This window comes from Pelodiscus sinensis, chromosome 1, assembly GCF_052426305.1.
Source record: "Pelodiscus sinensis isolate ZL-2025 chromosome 1, ASM5242630v1, whole genome shotgun sequence".
Lineage (NCBI taxonomy): Eukaryota > Metazoa > Chordata > Testudines > Trionychidae > Pelodiscus > Pelodiscus sinensis.
Genome location: NC_143052.1, coordinates 354,833,025 through 354,852,279, shown reverse-complemented (window position 1 = coordinate 354,852,279; position 19,255 = coordinate 354,833,025). Strand labels below are relative to the sequence as shown.

At 50.5% G+C, this 19,255-nt stretch overlaps 2 protein-coding genes across 2 annotated transcripts; both read left to right on the top strand.

Moving 5' to 3' along the window:
* Positions 1–510: 510 nt before the first annotated feature.
* LOC142830405 (olfactory receptor 52K2-like) lies at positions 511–1,518 on the top strand. Its single transcript, XM_075935082.2, has one exon. It carries the CDS (start codon positions 511–513, stop codon positions 1,516–1,518), a length of 1,008 nt encoding a protein of 335 aa, XP_075791197.2.
* A 9,614-nt stretch (positions 1,519–11,132) lies between these two features.
* On the top strand, positions 11,133–12,080 carry LOC102443586 (olfactory receptor 52E8-like). Its single transcript, XM_075922817.2, has one exon. The coding sequence runs from the start codon at positions 11,133–11,135 to the stop codon at positions 12,078–12,080; it is 948 nt and encodes a 315-aa protein (XP_075778932.2).
* Positions 12,081–19,255: the final 7,175 nt, after the last annotated feature.

Here is a 19,255-nt window from a genome sequence, read left to right as displayed (position 1 = left end):
GTGTCTAGAACAAGTAATCTTCCACCCCTCTCCTTCAGAATTGGACCATTGTGTTTGTTTTTCCCACCACCGGGAATGTACAGGTGTTTTCACACGGCTGCTACACATGATAGGCAGGTTTTTGTTCCATGAGATGTGTTGCAGGAGGGATGTTTCCCCAAGCACGTGGCTTGGCAAAGCCTCAGATGGTCTCCACTCTCAGATTTTGAGCAGTGGGGTGACTAGAAATCCCTACAGTGTTGGAGAGTCAGTGGCTCATCATTCATGTCTCTGGACAATGGAAATGTCATTTCTCAGTGTGTGAAGTGAAAAAAACGTGCTTCACCCGTGACATGAGAACAGCCTCCAGTAGCGCATGTCATGTCTCATGTTAACATGGTCTCTCCCTCCAGGCATTTGGACTGTGACCATCACCCTCGAGCCTGGGCGCAGACAGGCCGTCAGGGGAACATACGGTCCTTGCTGGAGACACCATTCTGTTTCGGAGTTGGACGCCTTCTCCCCTGCTCCATGTCAGATTTCAACACCACCGACTTCACCAACCCCTCCACTTTCATCCTGCTGGGCATCCCTGGCTGGGAGTCAGCCCATGGCTGGATCTCCATCCCCTTCTGCATCACGTACGCCATCGCCCTCTTCGGGAACCTCACCATCCTGTTGGTTGTGAAGATGGAGCCGAGCCTCCACGTGCCCATGTACTATTTCCTCTGCATGCTGGCTGTCACCGACCTGGTCCTCTCCACATCCCTGCTGCCAAAAACACTGAGCATCTTCTGGTTCAATTCCAGGGAGATCGATTTCAGCGCCTGCCTCGCCCAGATGTTCTTCATGCTCAGCTCCATAGCGGTGGAGTCTGGGATCTTGGTGGCAATGGCGTTGGATCGCTACGTGGCCATCTGCCACCCCCTGAGACATTCCACCATCCTCACACACTCGGTGGTCGCCAAGATCGGCCTGGCCGTGGTGCTGCGCGGGGTCACACTCGCATTGCCCACTCCCTTCCTGGCCAGGCGGTGGCCTTATTGCCGAACCAACATCATATCCCACACGCACTGCGAGCACATGGCCGTGGTGAAGCTGGCCTGCGCCGACACCCGCATTAATAGCTACTATGGACTCTTTGTGTTGTTCTTAGTGTCTGCTCCTGATGTGTTTTTTATCACCATGTCCTACACCCAGATCCTCAGGGCCGTCTTCAGCCTCCCCACCAAGGATGCCCGGATCAAGACTTTCGGGACCTGCGGCTCCCACCTGGGTGCCATTTTAGGCTTTTACATCCCGTATCTCTTCTCCTTCCTCACGCACCGCTTTGGCCACAATGTGCCCCTATATTTCCAAGTTCTCATTGGCAACATGTACGTCCTGGGGCCCCCCACGCTGAACCCCATCATCTACGGGGTGAAGACCCAGCAGATCCGGGACAGGCTGCTCTGTCTGTTTACGCGTAAAGGGACTCGGAAAGCTTTTGCCTGGGGCTCCAGCTGGCAGACCACATCCCATGCAACTCTGGTGGGTTAGAATGGGCTGTGCTCTCTTCCCTCAATCAGGTACTAGACAGTCAATGGACTATTCCAGCGCGACAAACTCTAGAGTTGGTGTGTGTTTGTAACTGGCACCAGGTAGATTTGTATGTCTGCACTACAGCGCTAATTCGAACTAACGCATCCAGACTAAAAAACTAGTTCGAATTAGCGTTTTGCTCATTCGAACAAGCATGTCCACACAGAGTGGACCCTGAACCGGGCTTAAGGATGGCCGGAAGCAGTGCCGGCAGGGCATCAGAGGAGGACTTAGAGTGTGGAGCAGCTGTCTCAGGCTAGCCGAGGGCTGCGCTTAAAGGGACCCGACCCCCACCCCGTACAGACAGTTCTAAGGGGTGCCCCGCTTGCAAAGCAGTCCTGGCTTGGAGTGCCCAGAGTACCCACACTGGGCACATCACACCACTCAGCCATCAGACCGGCTGCACTTGCCGCAGGCTGCCATCTGGGGAGAGGGGGCAATTGGGGGGCTGCAGGAGAGGTTCCACCTCCAGAAGCCCGCAGAGGCAGCCCAGTCCTCCCCATCGGGGGCGCGTACCCCATTCCTCCTTCACCTCCTTCCACTTACCCTCCCTAGCCCCCCTTCCTCATGTACAAAATAAAGGACACGTGTGGTCAAAAATAGAATCTCTCTTTATTGAACAAAACTGGAAGAGACTGGGAAAAGGAGGTGGGAGAAGGGAAGTCAGAGGGTGGGAGAGGAGAGGGCAACTACAATGATGAGGGGTTTAGAACAGGTCCCATATGAAGAGAGGCTAAACAGACTGGGACTTTTCAGCTTAGAAAAGAGGAGATGGAGGGGGGATATGATAGAGGTCTATAAAAGTATGAGTGGGGTGGAGAGGATGCATACAGAAAAGTTCTTCATTAGCTCCCATAAGGAAGGACTAGAGGACACTAGAGGAAAGGAATGGGTAGCAGGCTTCAAACTAATAACAGAAAGTTCTTCTTCACAAAGCAAATAGTCAACCTGTGGAACTCCTTGCTGCAGGAGGCTGTGAAGGCTAGAACTAGAACAGAGTTTAAAGAGAAGTGAGGTAAATTCATGGAGGCTGGGTCCATGGAGTGCTATTAGCTAGGGGTAGAAATGGTGTCCCTGGCCTCTGTTTGTGGAAGGCTGGAGATGGATGGCACGAGACAAATGGCTTGGTTATTGTTTTGGTCCATCCCCTCCAGGGTCCCTAGCATTGGCCGCTGTCGGCAGACAGGCTACTGGGCTAGATGGACCTTTGGTCTGACCCAGGACGGCTATTCTAAGCTCAGGGCTCAGGGTCGGGGGTCTCAGTGGACCACCTTGATTTTCATGCAAACCTGCTCCTGGGTGGCCAGGCTGGCAGCTCTCCTGCCCTAGACGGCCACTGTCCTGTGCCTAGTGCAGAGGTCATGGACGAGGTCCACAATGTCTGCACTGGACCAGGCGGGTGCCCGCCTCTTGCGGTCCTGGGCAAGCTCCCGGCAGCCGCCAGCCTGGTCCCGGGAAGAGGGGGAGGGCTGGGGGGCATCGGGTGGCTGGCTCGAGCCGTGCCAGGTGCAGGGTGTGTGTGCTGGCTGGGTGCTGGCAGGCTTGCACCTGGCACAAACTGTGTAGCTAGCCCGTGGCCCTTTAAGGGCTCCGGGGCCGGGAGGGGGGCATAAAGTTTCCCTGGTGTTGGCCAGAGTGGCCACCAGGGCAAGCTGGGGAGGACTAGCCTCCCACTAGTTCGAATTAAGGGGCTACACACCCCTTAATTCGGACTAGTAAATTCAAACTAGGTTTAATCCTCATGGAATGACGATTACCTAATTCAAACTAAGCACTCCGTTCGTTCTAATTAAATTCGAACTAACGGAGAACTAGTGTAACGCCTATGAAAGTTAGTTCGAACTAACTTTGTAGTGTAGACATACCCTGACACAGCCTGGCACCTCCGATTCCAGGTCCCCCCGGGAGAGCCTGCTGCAGACTAAACCCAATGCAAATACTGCTCTAGGATCTGTTCTCCACCCTTGTTTGAGGGCAGTGTTAGGTGAGGGAGGGGGGTCATGAGGCCTCTGGCCCTGGGTTGGCCCCCGCTAACCCCTGCCCACAAAAACACTGCTCATGTCGCCTCCAGTGAGTCGCTTCCCCCAAGTGATGCATTGGCAGGTCTCTGTGAGTGGAAACAGAGCCCGGGGTGTTCCCACATCCCAGGAGCGGGGTGATCCCACAGCCTGCCATGGTCTAAATCCCTCAGATTCACCTTGAGAGGGGGGTGACAGCATCCCCTCGAACGCCCTTGTGCCTCTCTCCGGCCCCAGTGCCTTCCAGCCACTCCCCTACCTCCCAGCCAACACACAGGCCCCACAGAGCGGGAGTCCGGTCCCGTCTAGGCATGAGGGAGAAATGGTGGTGACACAGCAGGGAAGGCAGGACCTCTGGGTTCTGTCTCACTCGGACATTCAATCTCTGTGTGACTTTGGAACAGTCATGTCGCCCCCCTGCCTCAGTTTCCCTATGTCTATCATGGGGATGGACTTTCAATTGCTGGGTATCTTGAAGGGCTTAAAAGAAAAGCCGCCGCACAAAACGACGATAGTTACTGATTAGAACGACTGATCGCGACAGCCCTGTGCATCTGCAGGGCGTGTTCACATCTCTCCTCAGCCATCTTTCTCCAGAGCTTTTTGTTTACCATCAACCTGTCCTTCCTGGGCATTTTAGCTCCATAGTAACCCAAGATTTTCATCCCAATAAACAATCATTGTTCAATACACGCAAATGCCCAGAGCGGCCAATTCCTCCCTGACTCAGCCCAGAGCTCAGGAGTTCTCCTCGCCCTGTGGGAAGGGCCCTTAAATGATGTTTACTCCTAAATCTCGATAAATAGCCCACGAGCCCGGACGGGCTCATCTCCAGCCTGTTTACATCCAGACGCTGCATCTCCGCTCGGGGCTGAGGGAACCCCGCTGGGATTGCACGGAGATCTGTTATAAACGGTGCACACCCCGCTGTCGGCTCTCGGCGTGGGCGGGTCCAGGCCATGCTGGGGTCAGAGCGGCGTGGGAGAAGGTGAACGGAGCGAGGTACCCAGGGAAGACACTTGCGTCTCACAAGTCCAAGGCACTGAGGAAGACTCCACAGCCTGACAGACCCAGTGCACGGTGCGTGTGAGGGGACAGAGGGAAAGTCTGGGGTCCTTCGCCCACTGCACAGACATTAAACTCCCAGGACCTTGACCCGGGGATGAGGTTGCTCCAGTGTCACTGGCCAAAATATCCCTTTTTGATACCCTCGTCCCCCTCTCCGGTCAATGTCCTCCAGTTCCTAGGGACTGTGTTTCAGTGCCAGAGAGACTCCGTCTGGATGAAAGGGGTTAATAGATGTGTGGTACGAGGCCAGATTCTGGGGCTGCGACCCGGACTTTACTTAACCCCCACTGAGGGAAAACTCCCCTTGTAGTTAGAACTGAGTAAAGAACTGAGGAGCCAGCGGTGTGTGAATGCTCAGAGGTAGTCTGGTTTCCTCTTGCATCCCGGGTCTCTGGCTGTTAAGGAGGTGTCGGGGAGGTAGGGTTTTGTGACTTTTCTCTGCTGGAAATATGGGTTTCTCGTTGGGGCCATCCAAAGAATTTCTCTTCGTGGGGAAGACATCGTCTCTCCTGGCTTCATTTGAGAAGTCAGCTGAACTCTCAGGCCTGGGACTTTCCCAAGGCAAAGCAGCAGGCAGTCCTGTTCTTACCGTTACGACAGTCTTCCTGAGATTACACCCAGGGTGGGGCATTTTAGCCCCAAAGCGTATAGATTGGCAAACCGATAAGGAACTGACAATGAGGTTTTCTAATTGAAGCTGTCAGACCCCTTAGCAAAAGATGCTGCTGCCAGCCCCATTTTCAATGGCCCGTCCATTTGAGAATGCCATTCAGCTAAGCTCTTTTCTGCCATACTGTCAGGGGCAAGGCGTTCCACTGGTCAAATCGGTATACTGTAAATAATTGTACTGCATCCGTGTTATCCATTCAGACCATCAGTGGAATGGAATGCTCCCTCGTTCGTGGGCTGTGAGAAAGGGTGAACGCAAATGCCAGATCTAGTTTTCTTAATTCAGATTCATAGGGTTCAAGGCCAGAGGGGAGCATCCGATCATCCAGTCTGACCCCCTCTATAACACAGGCCATTACGTTTCACCCGGTTACCCCTGTACTGGACTCCGTAACTTGTGTTTCATTGAAACCTGACCTCCAATAGGAGTTTGCATCATTGAATCACAGAGCGAGAAGGCCCACAAGGGGTCTTTCTTTCAGCTGCTCGAGTATCTGAAGATGGCTGTCGTGTCTCCCCTCACTTTCTTCTTTTTTAAATTAAACCTATCCGGCTTCTTCAGCCATTGTTCTCATATGGTTTTTAGTCCATCCCTTGGACTAAATTTCTTTCTCCTCGGGATCTTTCCCAGTTTTTTCTACATCCCTACAATGCTTTGGTGCACCGAACTGGACACAATACTCCAGCTGAGTTCTGAGCAGCAAGGAGCGAAAGAATACTATCATGTCCTGCTACTTACTCGCTTTGCCTCCTTAATGCAACCCACAACACCATTTTATTTTTGTTTTATTTTGCAATAAAAAAATCCACAGCCCAAAAGATGTACCTCTAGCAAGCTTAGCCTAGTGAGATGTACCTCTAGCATGCTAACCCCAGTGCAGACAGCATGAGGTCAACAGAAGAATTCTTCTATCCACCTGGCTACTACTTCTCAGGGAGGTGGATTGCCTACACTGATTAGAGAACTCTGCTGGCCATGTAGGTAGTGTCTACAGGGACATCTGTGCTTCTTTCCAGCTGGGATTTGTCTGGCTTTAGATTCTGTCAGCTGACGGTCAGGGCAGTGTGTGTGTGTATGTTTCCGAGAAAAGGTTTAACGTCCGTGTCTTTACTGCTAGGACCGGGGTCCCATCGCAGAGGGTGGCCAGCAGGCCAACAGATGCCCCGTTATATAGGAAGAACATATTACACCTTAGATTTTAGCTGCTAGAACACAGGGGTTCCTTCACAGCGGGCAGCCTAGGGAAGGCTGAAAAGTGCCCCAACGGATCTGTCACCTGGGAGTGACACAGATCCAAACGCCCAAGCTCTCCCTATGTCTGTCCCTTTATGACCGGCTGAAGTTCTTTTAAATTGTGCTTGGTTCTATCACAGCAACTGAAGGAGTCAGGTTAAAGCTTAAACAGTTACAGGTTTATTAAAAGACTTATAAAAGCATATGGTTACAATGGCTATTGCTCTCTTTCTTAACTGTTAACAAATACAGATTTTAAAAATGGTTACAAAGAAAATAAAGGTAGAAAATAGAAATAATGGTACCAAGTGACAGCTTAATCTTTAAAGAGCTCTAAGTCTATGTGTACACTTAAGACAAAGTACCACATCCAAGTACAATTTTTACACCTTTCTGTGCCTCTCGATTCCAGCGTGTCAGGCCAGGGCCGGTCTCTCAATTCCTAGGAAAGACGAATACGAGGTGGGCATCCCCTTGGAACCTTGGGAGATCAAACACCTAACCCAACCAGCAGATAGATGGTAGATTGACACTCAGAGAAAATGTGCTGCTGGACCCATCTATATACCCCTGGGGGCCCGTATCCTCTTTCTTATCTAAGAGGCCAAATTGTACTGGTCCGTTTCGTGGCGCCAGTTCTTACAAGCAAGTTTCAAGTTAATTTACACTTGCAAGAGAGAGAACTAAATTGTGAGTACTAGGCATTTTTTTACTGGGCGAGAGATTCCTCCCCCCGCGGGCAGCGGTGTGTTGGTATCAATATGGGTTTGAGTCAAGGGCACTCCTTGGCAGCCTCTTGGTCAGCAATTGGCGTATCTCTGTTTACAGCCATTCACGGTCACACAGCCTGGGCCTTCTGCTCTGTGTGCCCTGCATGCTCCAGGCAAGCAAAAATAGATGTTACAAGGGGTTTCCTGTCTGGCTACAGCTTCCAGCCACTGCGATGTGCGCTGGCTTTCTCCACAAGATTAAAGAGCCCTTATCACCCATGGTTTTCTCCTCATGAACATCTCACTTGATTGTCTTTTGATGACAAAAGTAGGAGAAGCTCATTAAGTCTCTTTCTGCAGCCTCCAGTCATTTTTGTGGCTCTTTTCTGCACTGTCTCCAATTTTTCAACCCCAGGACAGGACACAGTCGGTTGCACCGATGCCACGTGCAGAGCTGTAATCCTTCCCCTGCTCCAACTTCTCTGTGTCCCTGTGTTCCAGAACACAGCGCTATAGTCTGTGGGCCAGGCCTACATTTCCAGTTCTGAGTTGATCGTTTTCTATTGGACTCCATTCATCATCGGCTAGTCACTGCTCTGCCAGTCTTTGGCACCTAAATGAACTCCACAGGCATTTCCTATTTGCTTCCTGATCGGTGATCATAAACGCTGAACAGCTTCAGGCCGAGATCTGATCCCTGCATAGCCCTGCTCAAAATAGTCCTGTTCACTGACAATTTCCCATTGACAGCAGCTTTCCAAGATCTGTCCGAGAGCCAGGGTCTCGTCCATTTTACCTCCATTCCAGTGATACTGTACAATGTTCATTTTTCCCCTGAATGTTTTCCATTACTAAATCAAATGCCTCTCAGAAATCAAATTGCGCGTCCACGCAATTCCCTTAATCGGCCAAACATTTACTCTCATCAAAGGATGGAATTAGACACATGCGGTTTTCCATAAGCCCTCTTGTTCGCTGGCATTAATTATATTCCTTCTTTGGTTAAAAACAATCCCATACCAGCCTCTCCATTGCTTCCTAGCCTCGTTAAATCTGTTCTTTAAAACATTCCCTTCATTGTTTATATTTTAAAGTTAACATAGAAGTGCCCTGCATTTACATTTTTATTTTATTTATTTTATTTTATTTTTTATATTTCGGGGGACTGATGCTACTTGATTGTGTACTATTGGTTCCTAACGAGCTGTGGGGGGGGATTGGTTTGGTTAGTTTGTAACTCTGGTGTTGGTAAGGATAATGTTCTGCTATACATGCTATTTAAACTCCTCAAATGGAAGGGCACATCTACACAGCAGAGGTAAAGCCAAAATAATCTAGGCAACTTCTGCAGAAGAGGAACTGGGGATTACAGTAGATGAAAAGCTGGATACGAGTCAACAGGGTGCCCTTATAGCCAAGAAGGCGAATGGCATATTAAGTTGTATTAAGAGGAGCATTGCCTGCAGATCTAGAGAAATGTTTGTTCCCCTTTATTCGGCTCTGGTGAGACCACACGTGGAGTATTGCATCCAGTTCTGGGCCCCCCACTATAGAAAGGATGTGGACATATTGGAGAGGGTCCAGCGGAGGGCAACCGAAATGATGAGAGGGCTGGAGCACATGACCTATGAGGAGAGGCTGGGGATTTGGGATTGTTTAGTCTGCAGAAGAGAAGAGTGAGGGGGGATTTGAGAGCAGCCTTCAACTTCCTGAAGGGAGGTTCCAAGGAGGCTGGAGAGAGGCTGTTCACAGTAGTGACGGATGCAGAACAGAGAGCAAGGGTCTTAAGTTACAGTGGGGTTGGATATTAGGAAAAACTATTTTCCTAAGAGAGTGGTGAAGCACTGGGATGGGTTCCCTAGGAAGGGGATGGAATCTCCATCCCTAGAGGTGTTTAAGTCTCAGCTCGACAAAGCCCTGGCTGGGTTGATTGAGTTGGGGTTGGTCCTACCTTGGGCAATAGGCTGGACTTTAGGACCTCCTGAGGTCTCTTCCAGCTCTATGGTTCTATGATTCTAACTTGAGCTACATCAATTGCGTTGCTGAAGTCAAAATAGCTTTATTTGGCTTTTGGTGCTGTCTACACAGCAGGAAGTCTGAGTTAGGGCACTCTTCCTCCGACTTCCCTTCCTCCTCGTACAATGAGGGTTACAGGAGTTGGAGTAAGAAGTCCTCCAGCTTGACATTATTCCGACATTATGTCAAAATAACTGCTTGTAGTGTAAACGTGTGCTATGTTATTTCAGAATAACATCAGTGAATCTGAAACAAAGCTGCTTTGTAGATGTAGCCGGAACGACCTGGAAACTATTTCACCACTTCATGTGACATAAGGACCTCACACTGCTTCTTTCCAGACGCTGAACATGGCTGTTTTTGAACCCAGCAGTCTTTTCTGTAACAACAACAAGTTTCCTTTCTCCTTCTAGAAAATAGCTAAACCTTTTCTAGGATTTCTCTTCCTCAGGAGGACATCAAATCCAACCCCCAGCCCAAAGCAGGACAAGTCGTAACTAAATTTGCTGCCATTTCGGGAATGATTCCCCTTCAAGTGCTAAGTCTCCATCGATATTACTGGTTAGGAGCTCTTCTCTGTCTGTCAGTTGGAATGTAATTCATCTGGTGCTGGCCACTGTCGGTAATGGGCTAGAAGGACCTTTGGTCTGACCCAGTACGGCCGTTCTTATGTTTTTATGTTCTTATCAGTTCTGTCAGAACCCCCCTTTATAGCTGTGGCAACGTCTTCGCAGCAGCATTATTTCAGAAAACCGTCACTTCTTCCGAAATAATGCAGTGCACGTCTACACAGCAAGCCCATTACTTCCAAATAAATTCAAAATAACGGGATTCTTCCTCCAACTTCTGCAAGCCTTGCTGGCTGTTCAGTAAGGGAAGTTGGGGGAAGGGTGATCTATTTCGAAATAAGTGCTGTGTAGGCAGCACCAGAAGACGAAATAATCTCTTTCGACTCAAGCTCCGCAATGATTTATTTATTTATTCATTCATTTAGTTACATGTTTTTACCCACCTCTCTATTTAAAATAGTCGAGACGGCTTACACAATTTTTTAAACGAAATACAAATATATAAATATATAAACATTTTAAATTGGCATAGCTCAAGTTGCGTAATTTATTTCGAGTTTTGTCCTGTTGGGTAGATGTGTGACCAAATGGGGCACATGTCCAGAGCAGGATGTCCCTCACCCCACCCCTCCGGCATCTGAACTTTGCTTTTGCCACTGCAGGAAACGTACAGGTGTTTCCATGGAGCTGCTATAAAAGGCATGCAGGTCTTCGGTCCAGGTGGGATGTTTCCCCCGGCACATGGTTTGGCAAAGTTTTGCTTTTCTCTACTCTGAGATATTGAGCAAATGGGTGACTAGGGAAATCCCTACAGTATAGACCCTCGAGTTTGGGTGTCATTACATTAAGGAAGGGTGATAGCTCACCAGTATTCACACCTGATTTCTGCTCATCATATATACAGTAGCCCAGTGTCTGTGACTCTAACGCTGTAACGTTACGAGTCAACTCTGGGGGGCGCTGTTGCCTTGCACCGTGGGGCTCGGCTGAGTTCTGCTCTGCTTGATATAGAAGCAGGTACCATGGCTTGATATAGAAGCAAGACGAGCTTCATTTATCTGAATAATGAAAATGTTATTTTTTTCAGTGTGTGAAGGCCAGTCCAGACCAGACTCCAGTAGTGCTTGTAGTGTCATGTCTTACACATACTAACACAGTCTCTCCACCCAGGTATTTGTGTTGCGACCATCACCCTAGAGCCTGAGCATATAAAGGAAGTCAGGGGAATGTGAGTTATGTGCAGGAGACATTGTTCTGCCTCAGAGCTGGACGCATTCTTCCCGACTCCATGTCAGATTCCAACACCAGCGACTTCACCAACCCCTCCTCCTTCATCCTGCTTGGCATTCCCGGCCTGGAGGAGGCCCATGTCTGGTTCTCCATCCCCTTCTGCACCATGTACGTCATAGCCCTCTTGGGGAACTTCACCATCCTGTTCATTGTGAAGAAGGAGCCAAGCCTCCATGAGCCCATGTACTATTTCCTCTGCATGCTGGCCACCACCGACCTGATCCTGTCTACGTCCATCCTGCCTAAAACGCTGAGCATCTTCTGGTTCAATTCCAGGGAGATCGATTTCAGTGCCTGCCTCACCCAGATGTTCTTCATTCACTGCTTCATAGCAATAGAGTCTGGGATCTTCGCGGCCATGGCGTTGGATCGCTACGTGGCCATCTGCTATCCCCTGCGACATTCCACCATCCTGACCAACCCCACAGTGGTGAAGATCGGCCTGGCCGTGGTGCTGCGCAGTAGCGTGCTCGTTTTGCCCACTCCCTTCCTGGCAAGACGGTGGCCCTATTGCCGAACCAACATCATCTCTCACACGCACTGCGAGCACATGGCCGTGGTGAAGCTGGCCTGTGCCGACACTCGCCTCAGTAGTTACTATGGGCTCTCTGTGGTGTTCTTAGTAACTGGAGTGGATGTGTTTTTTATCACCATGTCCTACGCCCAGATCCTCAGGGCCGTCTTCAGCCTCCCCACCAAGGACGCCCGGATCAAGACTTTTGGGACCTGCAGCTCCCACCTGGGTGCCATCTTAGCCTTTTACATCCCATATCTCTTCTCCTTCCTCACGCACCGGTTTGGCTACAATGTGCCCTTGCGTTTCCACATTCTCCTTGGCAGCGTGTACCTCCTGGTGCCCCCCACGCTGAACCCTGTCATCTACGGGGTGAGGACCAGACAGATCCGGGACAGGCTGCTACGTCTGTTAACTCAGAAAGGGACCTAAGGTTTTCTCTTGGCTGCCTGGCTGGCAGACCCAGCCCTGTGCGGCTCTGGTGGGTGAGGAAGGGCTGGGCTCTGTTCCAGAGCTATTCAGGGCTTTCCGGAACGTAACACACTGTGTGAGTGCGACAGACTGCGGGAATCTGTCTGTGCACCTGTGATGGGGGAGGTTCCAGACGACCCCTCGGGGGAGGCCTCCTGGGGTTCGGACACGGCCCCTACCACTCGCCTTCCTGCTCTCTGGGGCTCCTCACCTGCTGGGCCAGCTCCCTGGTGTCCCCCAGACAAGTCCCCAAACTGAGGTCCCTACCCCCACCGAGAAGCAGCACAGACACTGAACCTCTTCAGGTCCAAGGAGAGCGCTGTATGGGGCCCAGCCTCCTGAGAGAGCACTCCCCACATGGGATCAGACCCCAAAGAAATAGGTGAGCCCCCTTTAGCATTAAAAGGGGGTGTGTGCACACTGGTGCCCCCCCCCCCTCCGAACCATTGTTTACACTGGGGTCGATAGAAAGTAAAAGTGATTTTATTAGGTACTAGCAGTAGGATTGAAGCGGCAATAAGTGAGAACAGGCCGAGCAAAGTAGGTTCCAAACCAAAAGATGCCAAAGCTCTTGGCTAATTCTCCACTGAAACCTCATCACAAACTTACTCAAACTCCCCCTAGAGCCTCTTTTCCAACTGCCCCTCCAAACCAGGCTGTCTCCCCATCCTGGGGTCTTCGGCTCCTTCCTTCAGGTGCAACCCGGCCAAAAGACCCAGGCCTCTGCTCTCCTATTCTTTTGGTTAAGGAATTGAGGCTGCTCCCTACCAACCACTGCTCAGACATGAGGACAAAAGAGATGGTTTAACCGTTGCTCATCAAGAAGTTGCAGGTAACACCCTCCGTGTCTCCCATTCACACATTTGAAACTCACAACGTAGTCCCTGCGCCATAGGTCTAATTTCACACACCCCAGTGATACACACAACAGAGTAAGATAAAGAGAACCAGCAGACTGACATAAGGGTCGATGGGTGACACAAAATAATTCGCTCAAAGCACCTTTGAGTTACGTAGATTCATGTCCATACGTCCATTTCATAAAGCATGTTGGGGGGATCCGTCACAGCACTATTGTCATAGGGAAGCCTCTTCGAATTTCTGGTCACTTGACCTTTGCAGGCCTATGTCCTCCACCAAGGCCCAGCACAACTGTGCCTCTGCCTCCCTCCGCGGTCCCCTGCTCTTCTCCTTTCCCCCATCACTCCCTGAATCATTTCCACCTCTTCCACGCCTGGCCATTGCGGATTTTGGAGCGGGGTGGGAGGAGAGGGACTTTTTCTGCGATTCCCGTGGTGACGTAGGTCTGTGAGAGCGCTATTTTTTTGTCAGTTCAATTAGCAGTTACCTGACAGGAGAAGGTTACCTTCCTGTATCCATGTAATAAACATGCAGGAATAGTCATGATCAGTCATGTGCATGTTTGACGTCTGGCGGCAAGTCCCTTAAGGACTCTGGTTCGGCTGAAAATGGGAATGTACATTCTTGCTTTGTTACCCGACTCCGCCGGGCCTCTTGGTTCTCCCTCCCCTCTTAGAGGCCGGGCGTGTAGTGGGCTTGGGGGGGGCAACAGCTTTCTGGGTTCCTGGGCAAGGTTGGGGGGCCCAGCGCCCTGGCCCTCAGGCAGCGGGGAGGGAGTGGGGCAGCTAGCTTGCAGCAGTGCCCAGACCTCACCGCTCTGCCCCCTCCCCCTCAGCCAGCCCTTAGCGTGATGGTGTCCGGGAGCCCCAGGCGCTTTCGAAATCCCAGGACACAGCTGCTCCCTTTGTCCTTCCTCTCCTCGTCGGCAGGCCGGAGTGTGCTCCAGGAGGGGCAGACACACCGCAGGACTAGTGGGGGACAGGCCTGTCAGGCACTGCAGAGTGCAGGGGCAGCTGTATTCCTTCCCCAGGGCCCTGCCGCCGAGAGACAGCCAACCCCTCCCCAACCCACGGTGCCAAGGCTCCGGCACAATCGTGCCCCCGCTCTCCAGCCTAGGACCCCAGGGCTATGCTGTCCGGCTGTGGTCAGACGCCCGAGCTGTATGAATTCACTCCCCAGTCCCTTGCCCGGGGACCCGCACTTCCCACCGGTCAGCCTCTGCACTGCAGGGCTATGACTACACTGGCGCGCTCTTGCGCCAGAAATATGCAAATGAGGCTAAGCGTGGAATATCGCCGAGCCTCATTTGCATAGCTAATGAGCCACCGTTTTTGCGGAAGAGGCTCTCGCGCCAGAAGGAGTGTCTACACGGCCGCTTCTTGCGCAATAAAAACCCTCTTGCGCGATGCCGTTCTACCTGAAAATAATCAGCGTGGCGGCGATGCACAAGAGGGTTTTTCTTGCGCAAGAAGGGGCCGTGTAGACACTCCTTCTGGCGCAAGAGCCTCTTCCGCAAAAATGGTGGCTCATTAGATATGCAAATGAGGCTCGGCGATAATCCACGCTTAGCCTCATTTGCATATTTCTGGCGCAATAGCGTGCCAGTGTAGACATAGGCCAGGTGTTTCCAGATGGAGACACCCAAATGAGAGCCTAGATACCCCCAGCCCTTTGCCTTTAGCTTCAGAAGAAAGCCAAGCCTGGCTATTCCACAGGGCACAAGTAACTCGTACACAGGTGGACTCAGCACCTCTGTTGTGCTCGGAGCGGAGGAGTCGGGGAGGAGAATTTGTTCAGTCTCCTCCCAGTGCTTATAACCCAGGCGCTTCTCACTGGAGAAGTATCCCCAATTGGCCAGAAGGGCAGGCCGAGAGCCCAGCGCTGGGATCCAAGCGCCCTCCAGCCGGGGCAGGGCTGGAAAGTCTGACACAGCCTGGCACCTCCGATTCCAGTTCCCCGGGAGACACTGGCAGGAAATGGACCCCCTGGGGTGGGACAAACCCAGGGCAAACGCCGACCCAAGCTCTGTGCTGCCGGGCCTCCCGCCCTGCTCAAGAGCAGCTCGGAGATGGGGGACCATGAGGTGTTTGTCCCCTGGGCAGCCCCCTCCCCACAGGAACACTGCTGGTGTCACCTCTGTGAGTCTGGTTCCCCCAGTGACCTCAGGGACTGAGCTGTGCGGACAGGTCTCGGGGTGGGGTGGGGAGGTGGAGTCCCGGAGTTCCCACCCCCCAGCAGTGGGGTGATCCCACCCCCTGGCATGTTCTAAAACCCTCAGATTCACCTTGAGAGGGGGGTGACAGCGTCCCCTCCAACGCCCTTGTGCCTCTCTCCGGCCTCCCAGCCAACACACAGGCCCCACAGAGCAGGAGTCCGGTCCCCTCTTGGCATGAGGGAGAAATGGTGGTGACACAGCAGGGAAGGCAGGACCTCTGGGTTCTGTCTCACTCGGACATTCTATCTCTGTGTGACTTTGGAACAGTCATGTCGCCCCCCTGCCTCAGTTTCCCAATGTCTATCATGGGGATGGACTTTCAATTGCTGGGTATCTTGAAGGTCTTAAAAGAAAAGCCGCCGCACAAAACGACGATAGTTACTGATTAGAACGACTGATTGCGACAGCCCTGTGCATCTGCAGGGCGTGTTCACATCTCTCAGCCATCTTTCTCCAGAGCTTTTTGTTTACCATCAATCTGTCCTTCCTGGGCATTTTAGCTCCATAGTAACCCAAGATTTTCATCCCAATAAACAATCATTGTTCAATACACGCAAATGCCCAGAGCGGCCAATTCCTCCCTGACTCAGCCCAGAGCTCAGGAGTTCTCCTCGCCCTGTGGGAAGGGCCCTTAAATGATGTTTACTCCTAAATCTCGATAAATAGCCCACGAGCCCGGACGGGCTCATCTCCAGCCTGTTTACATCCAGACGCTGCGTCTCCGCTCGGGGCTGAGGGAACCCCGCTGGGATTGCACGGAGATCTGTTATAAACGGTGCACTCCCCGCTGTCGGCTCTCGGCGTGGGCGGGTTCAGGCCATGCTGGGGTCATAGCGGCGTGGGCGAAGGTGAACGGAGCGGGGTTTTCAGGGAAGACACTCGCGTCTCACAAGTCCAAGGCCCCGAGGAAGACTCCACAGCCTGACAGACCCAGTGCACGGTGGGTATGAGGGGACAGAGAGAAAGTCTGGGATCCTTCGCCCACTGCACAGACATTAAACTCCCAGGACCTTGACCCGGGGATGAGGTTGCTCCAGTGTCACTGGCCAAAATGTCCCTTTTTGATACCCTCGTCCCCCTCTCCGGTCAATGTCCTCCAGTTCCCAGGGGCTGAGTTTCAGTGCCAGAGGGACTCCATCAGGATGAAAGGGGTTAATAGATGTGTGGTACAAAGCCAGATTCTGGGGCTGCGAGCCGGACTTTACTTAACCCCCACTGAGGGAAAACTCCCCTCGGAGTTAGAACTGAGTAAAGAGCTCAGGAGCCAGCCGGGTCTGAATGCTCAGAGTCAGCCTCGCCTCCTCGTGCTCGGTGTATTTCCAAACACACTTTGGCCTTCCTAATTACACCCCATCACCCATCTATATGCTTAGAATTTTTTTTAACCAATCACATGTCAGGTCTTCTATTGTTTCCTAACCTTGTTATATCTTATCTTTAAAACGTTTCCTTCATTTGTTCTATTTCAAAGTTAAACACAGATCTCTCCTGTGTTTACCACTTGCTTGCTTTTGGCTCGGCTACTGCCCGATTTGTGTGCTTTTGGTTCCAGATGAGGTGACTGTTTGTTCGGGGGGTTGTTATTTCTGGTGTTGGTAAGTCTGGACGACATTCCTCTTTCGACAGAGGAATGTAAATGAAGGACTTTGAAATTGCAAATGAAGCACTTCATTTGCATAATGGATTCCGATCGCTTTTTCGACAAAGTATTTTTCAGAGAGAAAACCCAGCGGTCTAGACACAGTTCTTTCCGGGGGGAAAAAACCCTTTTTCAATAGAACCTATAAACCTCATTTTTTCAGGCCTTAGTGTTCTTTCATAAAAAGTTTTTTTTTTTTTTTCAAAAGAACTGCATCGACACCGCAGGGATATTTTTTCGAAAAATCCTTTGTTGAAAAAACAATCGGCATCCACGATGCAAAGGAAGTGCGGAATTTGAAAATCAGCGCTTCATTTGCAATTTTGAAGTCCTTTGTGTCCATTCCTCTGTCGAAAGAGGAATGTACTCCAAAAGGACCCTAAGGTTCTACTGTAGCTGCTCTTCTACACCCTCCTTGACTGGCACTGTCCTGCAAAGTATTTCATCTCCTCCGGTGATATGAATTCCTCCCACTGCTTCCTTCCAAACACAGAACAGAGCTATTTTTTGAACACGTCTGACTTTCCTGCAACATTAACACGTTTCCCTTCATCTTTCTCGGACACAGCCAAACCTTTTCTAAGATTTCTTTTGTTCCGAATAACATGCTTTTTGTGATCCTTACAAACATGGATTTTTCCCTGATGTTTTTAACGTTCTTTATCAAATGTCATGACTTCTCTAGCTCCCTTGTTCCTATTAGTTATATATTGCTCCTCCTTCCCTTCACTGCCACTGAATCAGGGTGTGTCTAGACTACCGAGTTTTTTCCAAAAAAGTGTCCTTGCATCTAGACTGCCGTCCCTGTTCTTTCGAAATTAAATCGAAAGAATGTGGCAGGTTTTTTTGCAATCGGTAAACCTATTTTACCAGGAATAACGCCCTTTTTCAAAAGAGCTCTTTTAAAGTGCTACATAGTCCTGTATTTTGTTTTGAAAAAAGGCATTCTTAAACGCACACAAGGCTCTTTTGAAAGAGATTGCAGATCACTTTTTTGAAGCTCTTGTGGCTGTCTAGATGATGTCTTTTGAAAAAGCCTGTTTCAAAAGAGGCTTGTAGTCTAGACGTACCCTCAGACTGCGTCTAGATTAGCATGATTTTGCGCAAACTCTTGCCGTCTGTCTACACTGGCCGCTAGTATTTGCGCAAGAACACTGACTTTGTAATGTACAAAATCAGTGGTTCTTGTGCAAATACTTTGATGCTCCTGCTCAGGGATAAGCCCTCTTGTACAAGTATTCTTGTGCAAGAGGGCCAGTGTAGACAGCCACCTTAATTTCTTGCGCAAGAAAGCCCGATGGCTAAAATGGCCATTGCAGCTTTCTTGCGCAACAGAGCATCTATACTGGGCACGGATGCTTTTGCACAAAAGCACATCTTTTGCACAAAGGCACATGCCAGTATAGACTCTCTCTTGCACAAATACTTTTAACACAAAAACTTTTCTGTTAAAAGTCTTTGCACAAAATCTTGCCAATCTAGACGCAGCCTCAATGTTTAACTTGGTGCTTTTTTACTGTAGCATCGAGGAATTTTTGCTATCCAATGCACTCTTCTTAAAGAGCCCCCAATTTTAACTGTCAGCTCCCTGCTTACATTTTTTGATCCAATCAGCTGTGCTAATAATTTGCTGCCGCTTTAGAGAATGAACCCCTTTCAAGCACTAAGACTATATGGATATTTCTGGTTAGGAACTCTTATCTTTATGTCAGTTGGAATGTAATCAGTTCCAAACTTTTATTTTGTTGTTCTCTGTTTGTGTCCTTTGTCTGCCTCTTCTCTCTATGAAACAGTCCCAGATTTGCCATCTGTCTGCATAGGACAGCCTCCCCAATTCTCACAGTCCGTCTCAGAAACCCCCTTTTTAGCTGTGATTTCCTTTGTACAGACTCAGTGACCAAATCTAAGCACATGTCTAGAACAAGTAATCTTCCACCCCTCTCCTTCAGAATTGGACCATTGTGTTTGTTTTTCCCACCACCGGGAATGTACAGGTGTTTTCACACGGCTGCTACACATGATAGGCAGGTTTTTGTTCCATGAGATGTGTTGCAGGAGGGATGTTTCCCCAAGCACATGGCTTGGCAAAGCCTCAGATGGTCTCCACTCTCAGATTTTGAGCAGTGGGGTGACTAGAAATCCCTACAGTGTTGGAGAGTCAGTGGCTCATCATTCATGTCTCTGGACAATGGAAATGTCATTTCTCGGTGTGTGAAGTGAAAAAAACGTGCTTCACCCGTGACATGAGAACAGCCTCCAGTAGCGCATGTCGTGTCTCATGTTAACATGGTCTCTCCCTCCAGGCATTTGGACTGTGACCATCACCCTCGATCCTGGGCGCAGACAGGCCGTCAGGGGAACATACAGTCCACGCTGGAGACACCGTTCTGTTTCCGAGTTGGACGCCTTCTCCCCTGCTCC